Source organism: Leucopleurus acutus, assembly GCF_964270905.1.
Source record: "Leucopleurus acutus genome assembly, chromosome: 20".
Lineage (NCBI taxonomy): Eukaryota > Metazoa > Chordata > Mammalia > Artiodactyla > Delphinidae > Leucopleurus > Leucopleurus acutus.
In genome coordinates, this window is record NC_139162.1 from 49,396,087 (window position 1) to 49,420,081 (window position 23,995).

At 57.6% G+C, this 23,995-nt stretch overlaps 1 protein-coding gene across 1 annotated transcript; it reads left to right on the forward strand.

Annotated features, from left to right (window-relative positions):
* Positions 1-1,006: 1,006 nt before the first annotated feature.
* CLASRP (CLK4 associating serine/arginine rich protein) lies at positions 1,007-23,616 on the forward strand (the record flags this gene model as incomplete). The annotated part of the gene is made up of 20 exons (XM_082863167.1): positions 1,007-1,105; positions 8,121-8,218; positions 8,790-8,891; positions 9,120-9,199; positions 11,359-11,443; positions 12,614-12,762; positions 13,563-13,659; positions 14,648-14,726; positions 14,811-14,884; positions 16,149-16,190; positions 17,322-17,537; positions 17,653-17,940; positions 19,356-19,619; positions 19,938-19,977; positions 20,276-20,336; positions 20,578-20,636; positions 20,739-20,785; positions 22,512-22,594; positions 23,202-23,226; positions 23,510-23,616. The coding sequence occupies 20 exons, from the start codon at positions 1,007-1,009 to the stop codon at positions 23,550-23,552; spliced, it is 2,031 nt and encodes a 676-aa protein (XP_082719293.1). The 3' UTR covers positions 23,553-23,616.
* Positions 23,617-23,995: the final 379 nt, after the last annotated feature.

The window sequence follows — 23,995 nt, forward strand, 5'->3', positions numbered from 1 at the left end:
TTCGGGCGGACGTCAGCCCAGCTTCGTCCTTGCCTCGACCTCTCCCTGGTCTGTTGTGAGCCTTCGCTCGGCCCCGGCCTCGAGGGCCGACCGCTCCGCACCCCCTCGGCCTGCCGGGCCTGAGGCCGCGCCCTGCCCCCGCCGTCGGGCCGAACTCGCCGCGTCGGACCCCGCCGCTTGCCACAGGTCCCTTCCTCTTGTCAAAAAAACTTAACCCGAACCCTCAGGCCCAGACCCGGTGCTCGGCCCTGTCCAAACCTTCGGGCTCTGCCTCTGTCCTCCAGCCTCGCCCCGAAGCTCAACCCACCCCGTCCTGTCTGCCCGTTCCGCTTCCCTCAGTCTCTACCCTACTCTCCCGTCCCCAATTTAGATTCCGTCTTTAGACTTAAGCCGCGCTCTGGTCTCTCCTTAACAGCACTCTCCCAAGCTCCCCCTCCTCCCCCAAGGGTCGACGTCTTCCATCCACGCCCTTCACCTGCCCTCGACCCCTACCGCCAAGCCACTACTCTGTTCCCATAAAATCTTTCTCCTCTTCGTCCACTTGCCTTCATCTCCGGACCCCTGCTACCCATAGGCACACCCACAGATGACCCCTGGTGGGAGCCCTTTCAGCTTTTTCCCCTCCCTTGAGCTCCAGCCCCAGCTGCTCCAGGTCTGTCTCCAGACCTTGCTTCCAACACTCGCTCCTTCCATTCCCGAACCTTTCATCCTTGATTCTGGCTCCTTGAACACAGGATACCCCTTTCCCAGGGATGCTCACTCCAGAATCACCCGAGGGGGCGGTTTCAGAATGCCCAGGGTACTGGATCAGAGTTGCCTGGGATACACCTGAGCATCTGGAGCAGGTTTCCATAGCCTCACTTCCCCTCCCTGAAGCTGCTCTTCAGGATCAACTCTGTCACCAACTTGTTAGATGACATTGATTCTGTCTATATGGTTTTTAAAGCCCGTCTGACACCCCTCTCCTTATCCCTCAGGTTGAGGCCCCAGGCTTGGCCTCACCACGATGTGGCACGAGGCTCGGAAGCATGAGCGGAAGCTTCGAGGTATGATGGTCGACTACAAAAAGAGGGCAGAGCGGCGGCGGGAGTACTATGAAAAGATCGTGAGTAACCTTTAATCTGGGCTGGGAGCTCTGCTGGAGGGCTGGGCCCCGGTCCTCCTGGTACGATTTGGGCTTGGAAATGCGCTAATGTTAGAGCCCAGTTTCCTCAAGAGAATGTCCATTTTTTGAGCGTAATCATTGGTAAAAACTTGAGGCATTCTGTTTATTGTAGTATACTGCGCTGTTTGGTGTGGACTCAGTACAGAGCTGGGGTCAGTAGGAAGGAGGAAAGTCTTTGTAACACTCAGAGCAGTCCAGACATAAGATTGGCCACCTCCGAATGGTGTCTGTCCTGCTTATTGCTGTATTCACAGTGCCCAGAAGAGCTCAGCATTCTTGAGGTTGAATTTGGCACCCCGAAGGAGTGCCGTCATCGTTCACTAAGTCAAGTCTGACCGTTTCCCTCCCCTGTTTGATGCTTCAGTTGCTTTTGGAGAGAAGACTGCACTGCATCTTGTGATCTAAAAGGCCCTTGTGGTCTGGCCTCTCAGCTTCATCCTTAGGTAGCTCCGTTGGCAGTTTTTCCGTCTCTGCCACCACAGGGATTGAACCTGTAATGCATCCTCTCACCTATTTAACTGTTACTTGCTCTTGAGACCCCAGCTTGAAATGGCATTTGCGTACTAGGTTCAGTTCTCCTGTTAGATGGTATTTGTTATAGACGTTTTCATTTACCATCGCATCACTGCCTCAGCCTCCTCCCTCGTCTCCTGGCCTCCAGTCCTGCCGCCTCTAATCCACCCTCCAGGGTGGAGGGGCCAGAGAGGTCTTTCTAAAGCACAAAGCTGAGCCTGTCCCTCCCTTGCTCGGAACTTCTCTGTGACCCCCTAGTGCCGGGCTCCCCAACCCAGCGTTTAAGACCCCACATGTTCTGGCTTTTACCCCCCCTCCAGACGCTTGTCACTCTGCTTTCTGCCTTGTTCCTTTGCTCACGCCATCTGGCGTCCTCAATATCTAGGCTACTTTTTCTAACCAAAAAAAAAGATGCATAAAGAGTTACCATTTTACCTCCCCAAATTATATAGCCCTCTCCAGCCACAGGGCCTTTGCATGAGCTTTTCCTATTACTCGATTAACTGCTGCTCATCTGTCAGATCTCAGTCCTCAGGGAAGTCTTTCCTCATCCTCCATACTCAGCCGTCATAGCTCCCTGTCATTCCCCTTTGCGGAATTCAGCACACATATCCAGCTCTGTAGCATTGGGGACTAGGTGTATTTGGGTCATGTTTGCATTCCAAGCTTGAGCCCAACGTGGTTTAAAAGAACAGATGAATAAAGCATAGCAGTTACCATTTTAATTGGTCCTTCGCAGGCACCAGGCTCTGAAAAGAGCTTTAGATGCGTGAGTTCTTTGAATCCCCACAGTCACCCATGAGACAGAGGCTGCTTTTACCCTAGGAGAGGAATCTTTGAGAGCGCCTCAGTTGCATTCTGTCACCCGGGAGGGAACCACTGGGCTGTAGAGAGAGCCCCTCTCCAGTGGTGTCAGAATAACTATGACATGACCACAAGGGCTGGGGTTGGGTCTGTGTTGCTTATTGGTGAGGCCCCAGCAGTGGACCAAGAACACAGTCAGTGCTCAGGAGTGAATAGCTGCCATTTGTTAAGGGTTCGTGGTGTGCCAGACCCTGTGCCTGCTACTTTGGCACATTCTTTCTAGTCCTTTCAGCAGGCCTGAGAGATTGGTGTTGATCCCTGTGTTAAAGGTGATGCTGATAGCAATGGCTAATTCTGTTGAGCATTTATGTGTTATCCACTGTGCTGAGCACTTGATGCGTCTCCACTTCATCAAATTGTCACCCCCAGCCTGGGAGGTGGTTTGCTTTTTATTGATTCCATTTCACAGATGAGCAAACTGAGGCTCAGAGAGTCATGGCCTAGATCATATAGCAAGAGGGCAGAGCTGGCATTCTAACCCAGACTCTCTGACCCTGGACCTCTCTTAGCTCTTCACCTGGGCTTTCTACTGCAGAAATAGAAGTTCAGAAACGTGCAGCAGCTTGTTCAAGGTGACACGGCCGGGAGGCAAAATACCAAACCATACCAGGTCGTTAAGAGTTTGGAGTCACAGGGCTCTGGGTTCCAATTCCAGCTATTCCACTTACATACCATGTGGCCCGGGCAAGTGACTGTATCCCTGAGCCTGGTTTCCTCTTCTGCCTGTGAAATGATGTATCCTATAAAATCACGTTTGGCTGTGAATAACGGAGACCTAAAGCATCAATGGCTTAGACAAGATAGAAGTTTATTTCCTTTTCACATAAAAGCGCAGAGGTGGCCATTTCTGCTCAGGGACCGTTTTGTTGTTCAGCCATGCATGGCTTCTCTTCCCAGTGTTGTCTTAAGGTCTAAGAGGGCTGCTCAAGCTCTAGCCATCATGTGTTCATTACATCCAGCGGGGAAGAAGAAGGGAGGGAAAAGAGGCCAGGGGGCTCATGCCAGTTAAGAAAGTCTCTAGATGTTTGCACATGGTATGTCCACTCATATCCCCCTGGCCGGCAAGTAACCCCATGGTCACATACAGCTGTCAGGAAGGTTAAGAGGCGTAGACTGTATCCTGGGTGGCCTAGTGCCAGTTAGGAGTCTTATTACTATCGAGGAAGGGGCAATGGATGTTGGTTGCCAACTCATGGTCTGCCACAAATGGTGGGGACAAGGACACCTCTCTCCCGGGCTGTTGGAGTGTAGTGAGATTGGGCACAGAGACCGCTGAGGGCAGGCCTGCCCAGGGTAACTTGCTCAGTAAATGCCAGCTCTTGTTGGTTCTGAGGTTGTTGTTATTACCAAGTAGAGCTGGACTAGCATCCAGGTTGATGGATGGTGTGGAGGAAGAAAGGCTGGAATTGGGCCACTTAGAAGGCCTGGGACTCCGTGCTCTTGTTCTTGTAGCTGGGGAGCTCCCTGAGCTTTGTTTTCCCCCTTGGGACAGTGGTGATGACAGGGTGACAGGGAAGAGCTTCAAGAATACAACAGTGTCTGTGGGGTGCTTTGTGGTGCAGGCCTGTACAAGCAACCATTGTCCCCGTACGAGAACGTGATCAGCATTCAGATCACGGCCACCAAGCTGTGGATGATAGCTGCTTCGAGGAGGGGATGGGGCTGTCACACGGGTCTCTCATCTTGCTCTTGGGCCTAGGGAGGCGGCTGAGGCGAGTGCTGAGGAGGCCGAGGTCAGCTGTGATGGGCCGGGCAGGTGTGTCTAGGCAGCCGGTTTCTCTGCTCATCTGTCCGTGGTGCCTGCTCTCTCTCCCTAGCTGACCCTAGTTCTGTCATTTCTCCTGTCCTTGTCAGCTTTCTTCTGATCAGCGGTTTGGATAAAGAAACAATTCCCTGTTGATGTGAAAGTGGGAAATAAAACATCTCAGCTCCAGCATCTCCTTCTCCAGGAGGGCCCAGGCTAAATGACGCATCACCTGGCTCCCCTATCCCAGCACTGCCCACTCTGCGTCGTCACTGTGGGGGATGGGTCTGTCCCCCACACTGGACTGTGAGCCCTGAGGGCCAGGCTGGCTGTCTCAGTCAGTGCCATGGCCCTAGCACAACGCCTGCACCTGGAGTCGGTGCAAGCTTAACAGTTGACTCCATGAACTCCTGTGACCCCCTCTGATCCTGGAGATGTAATGATCCGTTGGTTAAGAATAGATTTTGGGTCTTGAAGAAATATTTTTACCTGTTCGTTGGAGTATGATTCACCATAGCCAAGATGTAGAAACAACCTAAATGTCCATCAGCTGATGAATGGGTAAAGAAAAGTGGTCCATACATACAGTGGAATATTATTCAGCCTCAGAAAGAAAGGAAATCTTGTCACATGCTACTGCGTGGAGGCACCTTGAGGACATTATGTCTAGTGAAATGAGCCAGTCACAAAAAGACAAACACTGCAAAATTCCACGTGTATGAGGTCTTAGAAGCAGTCAAGACCTTAGAAACAGAAAATGGTTGTTGCTAGGAGCTGCGGGAGGGGAAAAGGGGAGTAGTTGTTCATTGGGTATAGAGTTTCGGTTTTGTAAGCTGGAAAAGTTCTAGAGATCCGGTGCAGAGCAAGGTGCATATAATTAACGCTATTGTACCTTTCACTTAAAAAAAAAAAAGAGTGGATTTTGGAGTCAGGACCATTTAGGCTCAGATCCTAGTTTTGTTTATGGCTGGTGTGATCAGGAGCAAGTGAGCCTCCCCACTCTGAGCTCCAGTTTCCTCATGGGACATGGGGGTAAGAATAGCACCTTTCTCCCATGACTGAGACGTTTGAGATGTACATAAAGCACTTAGTTCAGCGCCTGGCTTTTATTTTTATTATTATTATTTTAATATTTATTTATTTGGCTGCACCGGCTCTTTAGTTGTGGCACACGGGATCTTAGTTGTGGCATGCATGCAGGATCTAGTTCCCCGACCAGGGATCAAACCTGGGCCCCCTGCATTGGGAGCATGGAATCCCAACCACTGGACCACCAGGGAAGTCCCCAACTCCTGGCTTTGAGTACGGTTCCTTGACTTTTCCAGACGCTCCCAACAGAGCCAGTCCATGGACCCAGGTTTTTACTCCCCGCCCAATGCTATTTTCCTTGTTGTGGTGCTGGCACTGCCAGTGGCTTCACGCTACAGGCCGAAGTCCATCCTGCACACAGTGTCCCACGTGAGTCTTGGCTGTGGGAGCTGGGTATTTGGCCTGGCGCAGCCTCAGAACACGAGGGGCTCTTGGCCTTAGACCTGGCTGGGGCGGTCACGGACCGAGGGCGCTGTGTGGCCCAAGGTGAGGGACTGAGGGAGGCAGGGGAGGTGCGGGATGAGGAGTTGGATTCCAGCAGCGCCACCCCGCTGGACTCCGTGGGCTCGGGTGTACCCCACCCTCAGCGTCTTCACATGTGAGAGGAGAGGGAGAGCGGCCTGGCGCCTAGTGAGCGCAGGACAGGTGGTAGCCCCGTAGCAGCTGTGGTCACTGGGGAGCGTCCTTCTCAGCTCCTGCTCGCCTGCCGCCTGGCGGTTGGGGCGGGAGGTGGCGGCAGAGCGGGAAGTGCAGGCGCTCGGGAGCTTGATGCTGACGGTTTTCTCCTGCAGGGGCTCGGCCTCCTCGTCTGTCGGTGAGGGTTCGTTCTCTTTCCTTCCGTCAGTGTTCCTGAGCGCCTGCCGTGGGCCGGGCCCTGCTCTAGGCGCTGGGGATACAACAGGGAGCAAGACAGGTCCTGCGTCGCGGAAGCTGCGGTCTAGTGTGGGAGACAGGTGACCCGTGAGGGGCGGTGCTCCGAAGCAGACGGTGCGGTTAAGGAGCTGGAGTCAGTCGGGTTGCGGGGGAGCTGTTAGGCAGAGCTGACAAGGAAGGCGGCTAGAAGGAGATGGGGAATGTGTGCTGTGGTCTGGAGGCCGGCCGCCTGGAGCAGAGGCGGGGGAGAGAAGTCAGAGAGGGCCAAGCCGGAGCGGAGCGGAGCGGCGGGGCGGCGGAGCGGCGAGGCTCTGAGCAGGCGGACGTGGCCTAATAGGTTTTAGCAGAACCCCTCAGGCTGCCTCACGGAAAATGGGCTGCAGAGGGCAAGGGTGGTAGCAGGGAGTGGGGAGGAGGCCAGGAGGCCGCAGAGTGGTTGGGGAAGGTGGCAGCGCTGCGGGGGAGGGGTGAGGCGGGATGGGAAGTGGTTGGGCTCTGGGGCGGTGGTGCTGGGAGCTTGGCCAGGGTTTAGTGGGGAGCACCAGCAGCCCGGCTCGTGGCTCCTGTGGGTTCCTGTGACGTGGCAGGGGCTGCAGCTCAGCCAGAGCCCGGCGCTCGGGAAGCTCAGTGGTGAGAGCTGCTGCGGCTAGATTTTATCCTTTCCTGACGCAGTTCTGGTGACTTGGAATCGTGACTCCCCACAGGAGGCCTCAGGCCTGAGGCGATAAGTGAGTGTAAGGTGTAACATCAGGTGGTGGGAGCGGCTCAGGGGCCATTCTCCATCTAGGTACCTTTGTTCTTTAAAACAGCTTTATTGAGATATAATTCACATACTGTACAATTCAGTGGTTTTCAATATATTCACAGGGTTGTGCAAGCATTTCCACAATGTAACTTTAGAAAATTTTCATAACCCCCAAAAGAAGCCCCATACCCATTAGCAGTCGGTTCCCCGCGCCCCGCAGCTCTGGGCAGCCACCAGTCTACATTCTGTCTCTGGATTCGCCTGTTGTGCACATTTCACATAAATGGAATCATACAATGTGTGGCCTTTTGTGACTGACTTGTTTCGCTTAGTGTAATGTTTTCAGGGCTCATCCGTGTGGTAGTGTAGATCAGTACTCCATTCCTTTTTACTTCCAAACAATATTGCATTGTCTGCATATGCCATGTTTTGTTTATCTGTCTTGCGTTGATGGACATTTGGATTGTTTCCAGGGTTTGGCTATTGGGCATAGTGCTGCTGTGAATTTTGTGTACAAGTATTTGAGTATCTGTTTTTAGTTTTTTCAGGTATATACCTAGGAGTGGAATTGCCGGGTGTCATACGGCAGTTCTTTGTCTAACCTTTTGAAGAACCTTATTTCTGCATACTCTTGTCAATATTACTTGCTATCATCTGTCCTTTCAACTTTAGCCATCTTAGTGTGAGGTGGTGTCTTGTAGTTCTGATTGCTGTGTCTCTGGTGAATAGTGACATTGATTGTCCTTTCATGAGCTTATGCAGTCCTGGTGTCTTAGAGGCTGGTCCTGGCCAAAGTGCTCACACCTGCCTCTGAATGAGTGGCCTTGGGGTGGGGGTGGGGTGAAGAGTTGGGGGAAGTATTTTAGGGAGGTGGGTCTTGGTACTGGCTGTGTAGAAGGTGGGGCCAGAGCTCAGAGCCTCTTGCTACCACCTCGAGAGGAAGCCCTTCCCCTGTCTCCAGGGGTTAGGTGGCCCCCGTTAGTGCTGCCAGCCTTGTGTAGGTTCTTTTACCTCTGAAGTAGGGCCTCTTGGCGTCAGAGGTGAGCCTGCTGCTAACTTGGTTGTGTGGGAGTGGCAGGGTTTGGGGCTCCGTTGGGTGGTGACCTCCATCTTGTCCTTCCCTGCAGAAGAAGGACCCAGCCCAGTTCCTGCAGGTGCATGGTCGAGCTTGCAAGGTGCACCTGGATTCTGCAGTTGCCCTGGCCGCCGAGAGCCCCGTTAACATGTAAGACTGGGTCTGGGGGTAGGGTAGTGTCTGTGACTGAGGGTTGGAGGGCCAAAGGGACCTGGGGTAGGACACAGACCTTCGGAGTCTGAGAGAGGGAAGCTTTGGCCTGCATGGGAAGGTGAAGGTCACTAGCTAAGGCTGTACGGCAGCGGTTGGGATAAAGGCCCCGTGGTATAGTGGTTGGAGGAGGACTTAGAGGAGAATGAGTGGGGCCGGGGCCAGAGGCCCAGATGCAACAGAGAGTAGGTTGCCAGAGGGGGTGTTTTGGGGTGACTGGGCTTATAAAGGTGGCTCCTAGGACGTGGTTCGAGTTCTCCACTCTTGCTTGGTTCTGAAAAACAGGGCCCCAGTTTCCCCAGGGCCCTATTCTTGTCAGGAGGCTGAATGTAGATTTGGTGGGGGGGTTGGTGGCATAAGGGACTGCGTGGTGGGGGGTGAGGGTGGGGCTGGCATGGGGATCAGAGGGCTTGGGGGCCAGACTCCCAAGTGTGAGGTGGCAGGGAGCAGGTACTTTGTGTCCTGGGCAATGGGGACCCTAGGCTCCTTGCTCCCCTGCTCCCCACTTCAGGATGCCCTGGCAGGGGGACACCAACAACATGATTGACCGCTTCGATGTCCGTGCCCACCTGGACCACATCCCTGACTACACCCCACCTCTGCTCACCACCATGTAAGCTGCCTCCCCCAGGGGTTGCCAGGCAGGGAGTCCTACCCAGCAGCACCTCTTCTTTCCTGAGCCCTGGCCTACCTGTCACCATCCTGGGAAGGAAGGAGGTGTGCACGTGGGGAGGCCCCCCCGCCCGTCAGACTGAGCCAGGCCCCTCATCCCCCTTCCTGCTGGCTTGGGATGGGGGTCTACCCTCTCCCTGTGGTCTCAAGACCTTGGCCTCCCCCAAAGCTCCCCAGAACAGGAGTCGGACGAGCGGAAATGTAACTACGAGCGCTACCGAGGCCTGGTACAGAACGACTTTGCTGGCAGTAAGTGACCTGGGGCGGCGGGGGAGTGGGGTTTTTTGGCGGGAGGGGCGGAGGGTGTCCCTGGAGACTGGAAGACCTCGACAAGGTTGGCAAGAAAAGTTATCCCACGCCTTTCTACTAAGGGGCCTTGGGTTTTGGTCCCAGCTCTGTCATGGACCCGCTCTGTTCACATCCCTTTCTCTCTTGGGGCCCTCTGTCTCTGTAATTGGTACAGGAGATGTCTGGTGAACTAGATGGTCCTACCACAGTCACTTCCACATCCCATGCCCTCTAACTCTGTGGCGTTTTTTCCTAAAAAATTGGTGAAAATAGCAAGAATACATTATTTTCCTCTGTGTATTTCCCCCGCCTGCATGGGTCAGAATGTTAGCTCTGGAAAGGAAATTTCTCCTTGTTTTAAATGAATATTTAGACAGTTTGGCAGTTTGCCAAGCGTTCATATATGTCCAGTGTTCTTTTCCCAAGCCATCACCGTTAATACTTCACAAATGAGAAAACAGGTTTAGAGACTTTTCCCCTCTCTGGGCTTGTGGCGGTTCAGACCCTGACAAACTTAGAGTTTTTTGTCTCTGTTACCTCAGTACATCTGCATAACCTCCCAGCAAGGTAGGGATGATGCCCCCATTTTACAGATGAGGATATCGAGGCTCAGTGGTTGGGGGGGGACACCATGTCCAAGGAGTTGGGGTTCTCACCCTGCCCTTAACCACTGCTGCCTCCTGCTGGACAGCTCTGAACTTCAGCTCGCCTCCTGAGAAGGACTTTGAGACACCCCCACACACACTCCCAGGATCTCCCTGTGAAATTAAGGGCCACACACTCGTCCCTTAGCCTGGCCAGTGTCGGTCTCCTCCTGGAGAAGGGCGATAAAGGTGGATTCTGTCCCTTGGGGTGGTTGTGAGGGCTCGGTGAGGAGTGCATAAGGCCCCGCACCGCGCCTGGCAGTCAGCCCTCCCAGTGGGTTCACTGTCCCCGTGTTTGTTTCTAAAATAGGTGTTTTAGCATCTCTAAAATCAGAGATTGTCAAATTTCGGCAATCACTGAGGCCTTAGAATCAGGGGGAATACGTCATCATTGATGCCGTTGTTGTTTTTGCCTTCCCCCCAGGCTACATAGATTCTTGGTGATGGAGCCAGGGTTTCCCTCAGTTCTGACTCTGTATTCATTCATTCATTCCCGCAGTTCCTGAGCACCTGTGGTGCGTCAGGCACTCTTCTGGGAGCAGGGGTCTAGTGGGGGAGCCATGTAATCACGAAAGCAGGTGGTAGTCACAGCTAAGGCGCCGTCACGACAGATGTGTGCTGTTCTGAGGTGCTTGGCCAAGGCTGGCTCAGGGAAGTGTGGGCAAGATTTCCCCAGTGAGGAGAGGCCGCTGGACTCCGGGCCAGGAGGACAGCCCTGTGGGGGAAGGGGGCGGGTGGCCTTGGGGGACAGGGAGGGTTGGCTGGCTGGAGCTCACGTGAGGCAGGTCAGCGGGGCTTTGTGGACCTACCAGCAGAACCGCGGAGGCTGCGGGGAGGGCTGTACCGTGGCCCGCCTGGGCCCGCCCGGCCCACGCACCTCGCTTTACAGATAGAAGAGCTGAGGCCCACTGAGGCAAGGCCAGGGTCCCACTGGGATTTGGGCATGTCTCACTGCAGGAAGACCCGGGGAGGCTCCAGTACATTGCTGAGCTCCTTGAGTTGCGTGTTGTGGATGAACGAGAGCCCAGATTAACCGCGCTTAATTTAAGCTGGCCCACAGAGGCACAGAGTGGAGTGGCCCGTGGGGTCCAGGTGACTGACGTCCAGTGCTCAGGATAGCTTTGTCGTTCTGAAGGGTCCAGCTGAAGACCTTCCTAACAGTGGTAACAGTAGCAGCGCCAAAATACAACGCGCTCGTTCTGCCAGTGATCCCATTTTACAGAAAAGGAAACTGAGGCACAGAGTGGCTCATTTCCTTGATCAGGGTTGCATGGCGAGTCAGTGGTGTCACCAGGGCCCTCCTGCAGGTGCTGTGTCCTCAACACACACGGTGTGATTATTTGGGAATCCGTGACTCTGCCCCTGGCTGTGCTTGGGTCACACCTGTCCTCCTACCCCCCCCCCGTTCTTGTGTCCCCCCTGAATTCCCAGTGTCCCCAGCATCCCCTGACCCACGTGCCTCTTGCCTTGCCCCAGTCTCAGAGGAGCAGTGCCTGTACCAGATCTACATTGACGAGTTGTACGGAGGCCTCCAGAGACCCAGTGAGGATGAGAAGAAGAAGTGAGCCGGGGTCTGGGGCACCGTGGGCTTGAGGGAGGCAGGCAGACTGTGAGCCCCACAGGGCACAGCCTCGTCCATCCTGTCCACCTTGGGCTCCCCAGAGCCGGGGCTGGTGGTTGGCACAGGGTAGGCGCTCGATTGATCAATGTTTAGAGGAGGAAGCAGCAGCTGGATGGGAAGGGTCTGCTGACAAACCTCTACACTGCGTTTGCAACCCATGGGATGGTAGGAGGTGAGTTAGGGCAGGGAGTTAGAGCAGGCCCCGGGCTGGACAGGCCTGGGTTTGAAACCTGCCGGTGAGGACTTCCCTCCGAGCCTTGGCGGGCTCCCCTGTGAGGGGGCTGGCGGCAGTGCCCCCTGCCTGGACTTTCCAGGGCTGCAGGAGACGGAGCTTGTGAAGTGTTTGTCCTCTGCTGCCGTGAAGTAAGCTTGTGGTCAGCAGCGGCTGATGTCGCTCTGGAGAGGGACCTCTCCAGGCTGTGTCCCTTGAGGAATGGCCCCCCTTCTCCAGGACAGCCGCTGCTCCACTTGTTCCCCAGCGGTCCTGGAGCCCTGCCTCCTTACCACCTGCTGCTGCGCAGCTCCCCCACTGCGATCCTCAGCGCTTGCTGCTTCCCTCCCTCTGAAGAGTCCTCACGGTGTGGCGGGAGCTTCCTGATGACTCTCATCCTTATCCCTGACACCCCCGCCCCCACCCCCCGTTCAGGACGAGGCTGGCACTGGGACAGCGTCAGGGAGTGTTGACTAAAGTCAGCAGCAGGCGTGCACTAGGCCCCTACGCCGTTCTGGACCAAGCTGGGCGTGCTGTTACCCAGGATAGCGCGGGCCTGCCCTTGCAGGACTCACAGTCTGGGGCCGGGGGAGACAGATCCAGTAGGAGTGGGGCTGGGGATCTGAGGATGGTGCTGGACCCCGCCTGAGGGAGGACTTTCTGGAGGATGGTGCATTGGAGCTGGAGGAGGAGGGAAGAGCCGGTGGGAGGTGGCCACAGAGGGTTCTAGGCTGAGGGCGAGCGTGAGGGAGGGTCTGCAGGCAAGGGTGCCGAGCTGCCCAGGAACTTGGGAGGGCGGCGTGCGGTGTGCGGGCCCTCGAGGCTTGGCCTGGGCTGCATCCTCCCATAGTCTGCGCCCCCGCCCCGCACCTCCCTGGCTCATGGCTCCCCTGTCCCAGGCTGGCGGAGAAGAAGGCTTCCATTGGCTACACCTATGAGGACAGCACGGTGGCCGAGGTGGAGAAGGTGGCAGAGAAGCCGGAGGAGGAGGAGTCAGCGGCCGAGGAGGAGAGCAACTCGGACGAAGACGAGGTCATCCCCGACATCGGTGGGGTCCCCTCTCTGCCCTCCCCCCCACAGTCCCTGGGCGTCGTTTTCGTGTCTCGTCCCGCCCCCTCTGTGGGGTGCCCCCGTGCTTAGGAGCCCCGCCTGTCCCGCCCCTGCTCCGGGCGCTGCTGTCCTCCCTTCTCACTCGTGTCCTCCTGGTCCAGCCTCCCTCTCTGTGTCTCTCTCCTTCCTCGTTTCTAGGATTCTGCTTCTATGATATTGTCCCCACCTAGGTTCTGAGTCTGTCCTCCTTGCTTGTGTCAGCCTCTCTGTCTCTCCCTCCCCTTCTCTTTCTCTCTCTTCTGGAAAACAAGTGTTCCTCCAGTTATAGAGCCTCATCCCCCATGCTGCCACCCACCTCCACCTAAATGCCTGTCTTCCCTCCACCTCTCACCCTTTCTCACTCAGCCCACCCACTGTTTATTCAGACTTACTCAGACATATGTGAAGTGTCCGTCCCCCTTCCACTGAGTCATCCAGCATCTGGCTTCTGAATGCCTGTGACCCGAACCCCCTGCCTCCCGCCCACCTAGATCTTCAGCCGCCCTCTGTCCGTCCCCCGTTCACTCCCCCGTTTACTTCCTCCACATCACACACCCCTCCCGGCCCCCACCCACCGTTTGTTGTGCTTGCCTCTGGCCAAGCCCTGCGCCAGCCTGGGGATGCCAAGATGAGCTGACTCGTTCCCTCCCTGCAGAGGCCTGCGGTCTGGTGGGCACCCCCGCCCCCAACTCCCGGGGCACTGCCCCTTCTCCCCTTCTCGCTCGGCTTTGGTCCCTGACAGCCTTTCTTTTGGTGTAGACGTGGAGGTGGACGTGGACGAACTGAACCAGGAGCAGGTGGCAGATCTCAACAAACAGGCCACGACCTATGGCATGGCCGATGGCGACTTCGTCAGGTGAGGCCGGCGGGCTGACGCCTCTCCACGTCCTGTGGACCTGGCATATGTTGTTACCCCTCTTCCCGAGCAGTTGTGTGCCTGGCCCTGCGCCAGGGCATCACACACAGAGGCTCCTGAGCTCGTGGGGTGGGTACTTGTGACTGGCTTCAGCCTTGTCGAAGCGGAGGCTGCCCCCAGCTGTGTGACCTGAGGCCACCGGACTCCTGGAAACTCCCGGGTTCCTGGGCCTGGTGGACAGCGCCCTCCAGTGGAGAGGCTTCGCTCCCCGGATCATTCACTCGCAGTTGCTGGTTGAGCCTCTGCCCTGTGCCATACCTGTGTGGGTCACATAGACCGGTCCCATCTGACAGGGTATTGAGCTGGAGTCTGAACACAACGTCCTCTGCCCAGAACCCTCCATGACTCCCACCTCCCTCAGGCGCAGCCAGCCTCCTCACCATGGCCGCAGAGTCTCACCTGTCTGGTCTTCTGCCCACATACTGCACCCCTGCCGGCCTCCATGGCCTCTTTACCCCTTCGGTGCCTGAGGCCCCACCTGACCTCGGGGCCGCTCAGTGTGCCGTTGGCTCTGTCGGCACCTGCTCAGCTCACTCTCCCAGGTTTCTCATCAGCTGTCACTTTTCTCTGGGTGGCTTCCCCAACCTCCCTGTTGAAGGCTGCAGCAGCCTCTACCAGTTCCCTGGACTTCCTTCCCTCTTCCGAGATTTACTTTCCCATCGAGGCTTTCACCGTCTAACATACCATGTTATGTGACCTTGGTCATTGTGTCTCTTCTCCCCAGAATGGTAGCCCAAGGGGGTGGGGATTTTTGTTTGTTTTCAGTAATCCCTAATACCTGAAATAGCACCTGGCATGCAGTGGGTGCTCAATAATAGTGCAAAATGAATGCGAGACCCCCAGGATGGCTTGGGGTTTCTCACTTCCTGCAGTGACACTGCCCGTGGCCTGGCCCCTCCTCCATCGTGCCCCTCGTGCCCCTCTGTAGGATGCTCCGGAAAGACAAGGAGGAGGCAGAGGCCATCAAACATGCCAAGGCCCTTGAGGAGGAGAAGGCCATGTACTCGGTGAGGGCTGGGCCGGGGTGGTAGGGCAGGTGTGTGCCTCATGGACGGCACACCCTCACCAGCCTCGTACCCACCCTGCTCCAGGGCCGTCGCTCCCGGCGCCAGCGGAGGGAGTTCCGGGAGAAGCGGCTAAGGGGCCGCAAGATCAGCCCACCCAGGTAGGACGGGTTCTGCCCCATGCCCCCACCCTGCCAGCACCAGTCTTTCAGGGCTCTGGGGGAGGAGCCGGGGCTCAGGAAGACCTTGGGGGCAAGCTCGCCACTTGCAGGCAATTCCCTCCTAGTATGGCAGTGAGTAGGGAAAGTTTGGAGTAGGCGTGGCTGTGAGGGGCGTGTGGACACCTGCCCTGCCAGCCATTCCCCTCACCCTGCTGGACTCGGGACGCTTGCCGTGCTCCCTGAGAGCCAGTGGCCAGGTAGCATGGGGTGGCTGGAAGGGTTGAGAGCAGAGTCAAGGGGCACGGGCCTGGCCCTGGACTCTGACCTGGTTCTGCTGCTTGGCTGCTTCCTCACGGTCAGAGTTTGGGCAGGTGACTTTCTCTCTTGAGCTGCAGTTTCCTTTTTGGAAAAGGGGCACCATCACCTCCCAGGCGAGGGGCTATGCCAGTGCCCACAGCGAGGTCTCGGGCAGGTTTGGATGCGGCAGTCTGATGTGGAAAGCCCAGCCTGGGGCTCCAGGCAAACCCATGCTCTTTGACACATCTCGTGTGTTTAATGGGAGTCATTGAGGGTTGCTGTGAAGCTTAAGGGACCTGTTGTGGGTTCAGGGTTTGATGTGCGGTCTGGAAAATATTCCTTAAAGAGTTGTAGAGGTGCAGGTCAGTGTAGTGCGTAAAAGCTTGAACTCAGGGCCACATGGCCTGGGTTGGAATCCTGGCTCTTTTCGTTTATGAGCTGTGTGGCCCTGGGCAAGTGACTTCACCTCTCTGGGCCTGTTTCCTCAGCTGTGAAGTGTGAAGAATCACAGTACCCATGTCAGAGAGTTGTTAGGAAGAGCGATTGAGTTCACTGAGTAAAGCACTTGGTGCCTGGCGCATAGTGTGCCTCTAAGACGTGTTAGCTCTTCTAGTTTCAACATCATCATCAGTAGGAAGCCAGGACCCAGTAGAGCCAGGGACTTGGAGTGGGAGGAGTGTTGCTTCTAGTCTAGGGTCCGGAGGCCAGCCAGGTCGGAGGCTGCTGAAGTCCTTGTTGCTCAGGGTCAGGGTGGGTCTGGCACATTGTGGGTCAGGGCTGAGGTTCAGGCTTCGGACAGATGTGAGGTGAGTAGGAGGAGGGATCAGGGCCCGTAACCTGGCCAGCAGCCTCCTCATCACTGTGCCCAGCGTGTGGCCCTGGGCGCCCAGGTTGGGGGTTGGCCTTACTTCTGTGCACACTAATCCCAAACCCCCCCACCTGTCCCATCCCGTTCTTCTCTTCATAGCTACGCCCGCCGAGACAGCCCCACCTATGACCCCTATAAGCGGTGAGTTCGCAAGGCCCAGCAGTCCTCCTCATGGAGGGCAGGGTGGTGAGGAGGGCCAGGGGGCCCACCCTGTAGGCTGCCCTGAGATCACAGACTGGAGAATGTGTTCTGGGAGTCTGAATCATTTTCTGTTTCCTAGAGTGTTAGCCTGCTTTCCTGATTTCTTTTTCCTTTAAACGTGAACCTTAAAAAGTTGTTCTCATTTAGCTGTAACGTAGTCTTGTGTGGAAAATGACCAGACGTGGCAGGAAGGCAGGACTTAGAAGTCAAGTCCCTTTAATCTGAACTCCCGGGGACAAGCAGTGAGAGACAACAGGCACAGAGGGGCCTGGCCGCCCACGCGCGTGTCTCCCGGTTGTGGCACAGAGGGGCCTGGCCGCCCACGCGTGTGTCTCCCGGTTGTGGCACAGAGGGGCCTGGCCGCCCACGCGCGTGTCTCCCGGTTGTGGCACAGAGGGGCCTGGCTGCACACGCGCGTGTCTCCCGGTTGTGGCACAGAGGGGCCTGGCTGCACACGCGTGTGTCTCCCGGTTGTGGCACAGAGGGGCCTGGCTGCACACGCGTGTGTCTCCCGGTTGTGGGAGTGGTTGGGACAGAGGCTTTGAGGGTGACAGACCTCGGTCTGGCCCCAGTTCCCTTTGCAGAATGGTGTGGGAGGGCGCCCTCGGGGCTCCTGGGAGGATAGGTGGGATGAGGCAGGTGCACCTTTTGATGAAGAGTCTGGCACAGTAAGTGCTCAATCTGTGGGCGCCATGAGGGATAAGGTATACGTTTTTTTCACAAAAATGGAATTAAATCACAGTTAATGCTTTAGAACTTGCTTTCCACCTGACCTGACATCTATGTTGAGGAAATCTTTTCTTGTTACATTACAGATGTGCTCATCCCTTTTTAATAGTACAGTTTGCTGTTCCTCCTTTTCCTGGTTGTTCTGAGAAGGTTTCCGTGGTCAGGAATCCGATCCTTGCACAGCTGGTGTCTTTCTGCCCATTGGCTCTGCTCGTTGCGCCGGTGGCTGCCGTCGCTCGGGGCTCTGCTGTTCTGATTTCTGTTGCTCTGTGGTGGCTTCTGTTAGCCAGTGGGCAGGCTCCAGGAGCCTGGCGTTTGAGCCCCCTGCTTCCTGCTCTGTAGGTCGCCCTCGGAATCCAGCTCCGAATCCCGCTCCCGCTCCCGCTCCCCGACCCCAGGCCGAGAGGAGAAGATCACGTTCATCACCAGTTTTGGGGGCAGCGATGAGGAGGCAGCCGCAGCCGCAGCTGCAGCAGCTGCGTCAGGGGCCGCCACAGGGAAGCCTCCCGCGCCCCCCCAGCCAGGCGGCCCCGCACCGGGACGTAATGCCAGCGCCCGGTCGGTAACGCTCACGCTGCCTGCCCTACACCCCGGCCGCCGTGGGGGGGACTCGGGACGGCGGTGGGCCACGGCCCGGGCCGGCGCTGACCCGCCCTCCGTGCCCTACCTGCAGCCGCCGCTCCTCCACCACCTCCTCCTCCTCTTCCGCCTCGAGGACCTCCAGTTCCCGCTCCCGTTCCAGCTCCAGCTCCCGCTCCCGCCGCGGCGGGGGCTCCTACCGCTCTGGCCGCCACGCACGCTCCCGCTCCCGGTCCTGGTCACGCTCCCGCTCCCGCTCTCGGCGCTACTCGAGATCTCGCAGCCGTGGCCGGCGGCACTCAGGTGGGGGCTCTCGAGACGGACACCGCTACTCCCGTTCGCCTGCCCGGCGTGGCGGTTACGGGCCCCGGCGCAGAAGCAGGTGCGTGGGGCTGGGTTGTGGGGACTGGGCTGGGCGTGGGCGCCGTTTCGGCGAGACCAGGCTCTGGGAGGGGAGACCTGGGATTGGTGCAGGGGGGCAATGTGCTCACTCCAGGTGTGGTGCCCGGGCTGGAGCACAGCCTCCCTTCTCAGGGATGCAGTGGGGAGGGAGACTGAGCTGTGCTTGTCACGGGAAGTCCCCAGGTGTTTGCAGCTGGCGACCCTTAGGACTGGGGCACTCCGTGGGCAGGGGCCGGAGAGTCAAGGCAGCCCTTTGAGAGAAGGCGGGGCGTGAGACAAGCGCTGCACATGGGGCAGGAGGAAAGTGACCTAGGGACGGGAGCATCCCTCCGGTCCTATTCCTGGAGGGGGCCTGGTGGATGAGAGCATGGACTGCGGAGCCCCTGGCTGGGTATGGATTCTGGCCCTGCTAGTGAACTCTCGGGGCCTGTTTCTGCATCTGTAAAAGAGATACAGTCACGGTGTCCCCTTTATTGGGTCGTGAAGTTGTGACAAGTGAATTCTATGTAAGTGTTTAGTACAGGGCCTGGCACTCGGTGAGTGCTTTTATTGTCATCAGCATCATTGCCCGTGTTATTGTTGTGTGGATCTCAACGTCAGCTACCTACAAGGTCTAGCAGGTAAAATAGAGGGGCCGCGTGGGCCCCGGTGAACCGGGAGCATACGTCCCATCTGCTGGGCTTGTTGGCCACTCAGTGGCAGGCGTGGTGTTGCTCAGTCTTCTGGTTTTTCAAGAGAAGTTGGGTTGGATTTTTAAAGGACAGCTCTTGTTTTCTCAATATTGCCAACAAATTTGAATTTTGTAAAAACCCAGGACAGTCCCACCAGAATCAGTGTGTGGCGTTGGTTTGGCTTCTGGGTCGTTCCCTGGAGCCTGACACAGGGCAGTGTCAGGAGAAAGACTGGGGTCGGAGGGGGACCCTGGTCACATCTCTGAGGCCAGCCTGAGGGTCCTGAGCAGAGAGAGGGTGGGGCTTGCACGTCCCCAGACTGGATCCTGTGGGTCTGTGCTGCAGTCTTGCACGGGGGCGAGGGGGTCATCCCCACTAGTGGCGAGACCCTGGACCTGGCAAGGTGAGGAGGCCGTGAGCATACAAGGGGGGGCCGCCAGCCAAGTTCTGCCCCCCCAGAAGTCACCTCTCAGAGAAGTGGGTGAATGGGTGTCTAGTGAGAAGTGAAGAGCCGTCTTAGGGCCGGTGTATCTAGAGGGCGGTCTCTGTTTAGAGACTGAGGGAGGCCAGGGAGGATTTCTGAGGAAAGTAGCGGGAGAGGAGTGGAGACACAAGGACCCCAGGGCCTCGAAGGAGGCTCGTAGATTCAGTGCCTGGGTGGGGCATTGCACACCGGGGGTCCCTGGAGCCTCATGGCCTCTCTCCTGCCTCACCGCACCCCCAGGAGCCGCTCCCGCTCAGGGGACCGGTACAGGCGGGGCGGCCGGGGGCCCCGGCACCACAGCAGTAGCCGCAGCCGCAGCAGCTGGTCCCTCAGCCCGTCCCGAAGTCGCAGCCTGACTCGCAGCCGCAGCCCCAGCCAGAGCCGCAGCCCCAGCCAGAGCCGCAGCCGCAGCCGCAGCCGCAGCCGCAGTCACTCGCCGTCGCCCCCAAGGGAGAAGCTGGGCAGGCCGGCAGCGTCCCCCGCTGTGGGCGAGAAGCTGAAAAAGTGAGTGGGGCAGGGCTGGGGGAAGGGGACTGTGAGCTCGGGTGAGCAGGTGACTCCACTGTGCTCTTTGTGAAGGAACTTGGTCCTGTCCTGGGAGGTCTGAGGGGGCCACAGCTCTGCCCTTAGGGGCTCTGAGGAGTCACGCCCTTGCCTTGGGTCGGGGGTCAGAGGGGGACATGGCTCTGTCCTGCAGGGTCTGGGAGGGACCTGGTTTCTCCCTGGGGGGTGTTAGGGGCCCATGACCTTGGCTGTCTGCTCTGAGGGCAGTGCTGAGGGCGCCTGAGGTCGAAGGTGGCAGCTGGTTTTCTTTCCTCCCAGGACCGAACCTGCCGCTGGTAAAGAGACAGGAGCTGCCAAAGTCAGTAAGAATTTGGAACTCGCCCGTGTAATTCCCGCCAGCAGCAGTGCCCGAGAGCTGGGCCCGGTGGGCCTGCAGGGGGGCCCGGGTGGGCCGGGAGATCCAGCCCCGGGGATTGAGATCTGTGCCTCCCTTCCCTCCTCAACTGTCCACTGGGGCTCCCAGACCCTCGTGGCCAGTCTCCACAGCCTGCCCGTCCTCCACACATGCCCCCGCAAGTCCCAGGCTCTTGGATGAGGTGGGTTGTGGAAGCTCCGGGACACCCACCCGGTCTCCTGCCTCTTCTCCCCCTCCCCAGCCCAAGCTGACGCCACAGGAGAAGCTGAAGCTGAGGATGCAGAAGGCACTGAACAGGCAGTGTATGTCCCGCCACCTGCCCCTCCAGGGCTCCCCTGCCCCCCCTCCTTCTGGCCTGGCCGTGGGGAGGCCCTGCCCTTTGCCAGATAGGAGGCCCTTTGGGGAGGAGTGGGTGTGCACCTGCCCCGCGGCCACCACGTTTAGGGCCTTGGCAGTCTGGTTGGCCTCTCTGAGCTCAGCTTCCACATCTTGCGGGCGGGGCTTGAGGGCACCCCTCATCACTGTGTCTCTCCCTCCCCACAGTCAAGGCGGATAAGAAGGCGGCTCAGGAGAAGATGATCCAGCAGGAGCATGAGCGCCAGGTACGGGTTGGGGTGAGGGCATAGGGCTCACACAGGGTGCCGGCCCGGCCCCGCCCTCACTGCCATCCTGCCATCCTGCCATCTCTGCCATCTCTGCCGTAGGAGCGGGAAGACGAGCTTCGAGCCATGGCCCGCAAGATCCGTATGAAGTAAGACCCCTTCCCTCCCACCTGCCTCTGGGTTGCCCTGTGTTCCCCACCACCTGCTCCGATCCAGAGCCCTGGCTGATCCCTCTGGGTGGATGAAAATAATCAAAGCCCTCGCCTGGCCTTCATGTTGTCCCCCAGTCTCCTTCCCATCCCCAGCTTACTTCGGCCACTGTGACCTCCTCCCAGCTCCTCCAGCCTCCACCTTGGGTTACCTTTCCTGCTGTTCCCAAGATACCCACCCACTTCCCTCCCTTGCTGAACTCAGGGGTCCTTCCTGACCATCCTTTGTGGAGTAGCACCCCAAAACACGACATCCTCCAGCCCCACTCTGCTTTTCTTCATAGCACTAATCTGCACCTGGCATCCCAGTGTGCACTGTCTGTGTCCTTCACTCATTCTTGTTCGTGTCCCCATTAAGAAGTCGGGTGTGGCTGCTGGGTTCCTGCTGTGTGCTTTGCCCCAAGAACACTGGTGTTCGATAAACGTTTGCCGAACGGAACGGCTGAATGCAAGCCAGCCCCGCGCTGGGAGCCAGGGCCTCTCCCCTCTCCCCTCTCCCATTCTGCTCCAGTTCTCACCTTGACTCTTCCCCTGCAGAGCTGAGTGGCTCAGAGCCTGGGTCAGGCAGACTCAGGGTTCATTCCCAGCTCCGCCTCTCTGACTGTGTGGCCCTGGGGTGGGCACTGGCCCAGAGTCTGAACAGACCTTGGTGCCAAGTGCACAGGGTAACTCAGGGATTAGTGTCCGTAAAGCCTCAGCCCACCCCAGTACCCATGGGCAGAACTGGAGGCCGTAGTGCTTGGTGTTAGCAAAGAGGAGAGTTGGTCAGTCGCAGGGTCGGGTCACCTGTTGTTTCTGGTTCTACCCTGTGCTTGCTGTGGGTCCTTGGACAAGCACTTTAAGCTCTCTACGCCAGGACTCACTGTATGAGATAGATGTGATAAGGCAGCCACCTCCATGGGGTTCTCCCGTTAAGGCACCTGGTGTGTGGTTCCTGGCACGTGGGGAGGCTTGATGGTTGGAGCTGCTGCTGTTAGTTGTTTATTACAGGCACATCATGTGCTGGGCTTCCAGGGCTGCCATGTGCTCCCATCGGGAGTGGAGGAGCAGAGTGCCTAGGGACTCAGCGTTGTAGTCAGTCGGACCTGGGTTCTGATCCTGCCTCTGCTACCCACCAGCTGTGCGCCTTCCTCCTGTCTGAGCCTTCGGCCTATAGATAAGCCTAAGTTTGCTTATCTACCGAATGGGGATGGAATAGTGAATAGTTGTCCCAGCTCTTAGGCTGGTGGGGAGGATTCCGTGAGATCAGAGCCAGGCACGAAGGCACCCAGTAAATGTAGCCCTTGGGGTTGCAAATCCTGGTCCTTCTGACAAAGACCAGTTAAGCACTTAGCATGTAAGTCCCTTTGTTCTGAGGCTGTGCCCTGAGTGTGACAGGAAATTATCGAACTCTCCAGCCCTTCAGCAAGCCTTTCATCGCCAGGCAGACTGGGATTCAGATGCTAGCTCTGCCAGCCAGTAAGTATCCCCTCTCCGAGTTCAGTGCCCTCATTTCCAAGTGAGGAGAGGAGCAGGACATGCCCCCTTGGCTTATTCTTCCACCTGGACTAGGTTGTCGGCAGCACCTGCCCTGACAGGGACCCAGCCAGCCATCGAGTTCAGTTCAGTGTTATCGCCAGCCGAATGCCCACCCCTTCCCCTGGTTTGCCTCCCCTTCCCCGTGCAGGGAACGGGAACGCCGAGAGAAGGAGAGAGAAGAATGGGAACGCCAGTACAGCCGGCAGAGCCGCTCGCCCTCCCCCCGTTACAGTGAGTGTCCGCGTGGTCGCTTGGTCTGGAGAGCCGGGCTGGAGGCTCTGTGGCATTAAAAAAAAAGAAGAGGTGTCAAACTGGGTTACAAAAAAAACATGGTAGGGCTTCCCTGGTGGCGCAGTGGTTGAGAGTCCGCCTGCCGATGTAGGGGACACGGGTTCGTGCCCCGGTCCGGGAAGATCCCACATGCCGCGGAGCGGCTGGGCCCGTGAGCCATGGCCGCTGAGCCTGCGTGTCCGGAGCCTGTGCTCCGCAACGGGAGAGACTACAACAGTGAGAGGCCCGCATACCGCCAAAAAAAAACCAAAAACAAAAACAAAAAAACCATGGTACATTTTTTTCCACATCAGCCTTCTATAAATTAAAACTTTTAAGTCACACACACAACACACGGTGATTGCTTTAGTCACAAGGGACTTACAGGAATTGGAAGAAAAGCTCATTCTTAGCGCGTGGGTGTGGGCCAAGGGGCACAGGTAGCATCCAGCAGCGGACACGCCGGAAGCGCCGGCGCTGCCTCAGCTGGAGACACTGGAAGCCCAGCCCTGGAGCCCACTCCTGGTCCTGGGCACTTACTTTGTTTCCACCCATCCTTTCTTTCCAGGTCGAGAATACAGCTCTTCCCGAAGGTAATAAGCAGGCTGGCCCAGCTCCCTGGGAAATCACAGTTGCCCTTTGGCACGAGGTCCCAGCCCTGATTGCTCCATCCCGACGCAGCCCCCTCCAGTCCCCTCCAGTCATAGGGCCTGGCCTCACCCCTCGGGCACATCCCTCTCTGCAGCTGAATTCCCCATCACTGAAGCCCCAGTGGTCCCAAGCATGTCAGTGTATGTGTGCACGTGCCTACACAGCAGGGCTCCCTGCTTGCTGCCCAGCCCTCACGGGGCCTCTCTCTCCCCTCTCTTTCTCCAGGCGCTCAAGGTCCAGATCCCGAAGCCCCCATTACCGACATTAGGCAGAAGCGTGGCGGGGCAGAGGGATGAGGGGGTGGGGCGAGGGCTCAAGCTGTGATGCTGCTGGTTTTATCTCTAATGGAATAAAATCACACATTATTTAATTCTCTTCACCTGGCCTCCGTGTCATCCGTGTGGTTGGTGCAGGGCTCCCAAACCCCAGTGCCCGCCAGCCAAGGCCAGCTGAGGAAGGAGCTTGGTGGGTTCAGCTGTGGCCCAGGTGGAGGTCCCACCCACGTCTGGGCATTGGACCGGAGGCTCCTTGGTAATCAGAACTCCTGCCACTCTCAGTGAGGGCAGGGGTGCGACGCGGTGGGAACGATGGGCCAGGAATCTGCCCAGGGGCCTGTGGTGACAGGTTCAGGCCTCTCCCAGCTCTTGCCTCGGCCCCTGCCCTGGCCTCACCCACACCCACGTTGGGAACCGGGAGCACAGCTTTCAGTGC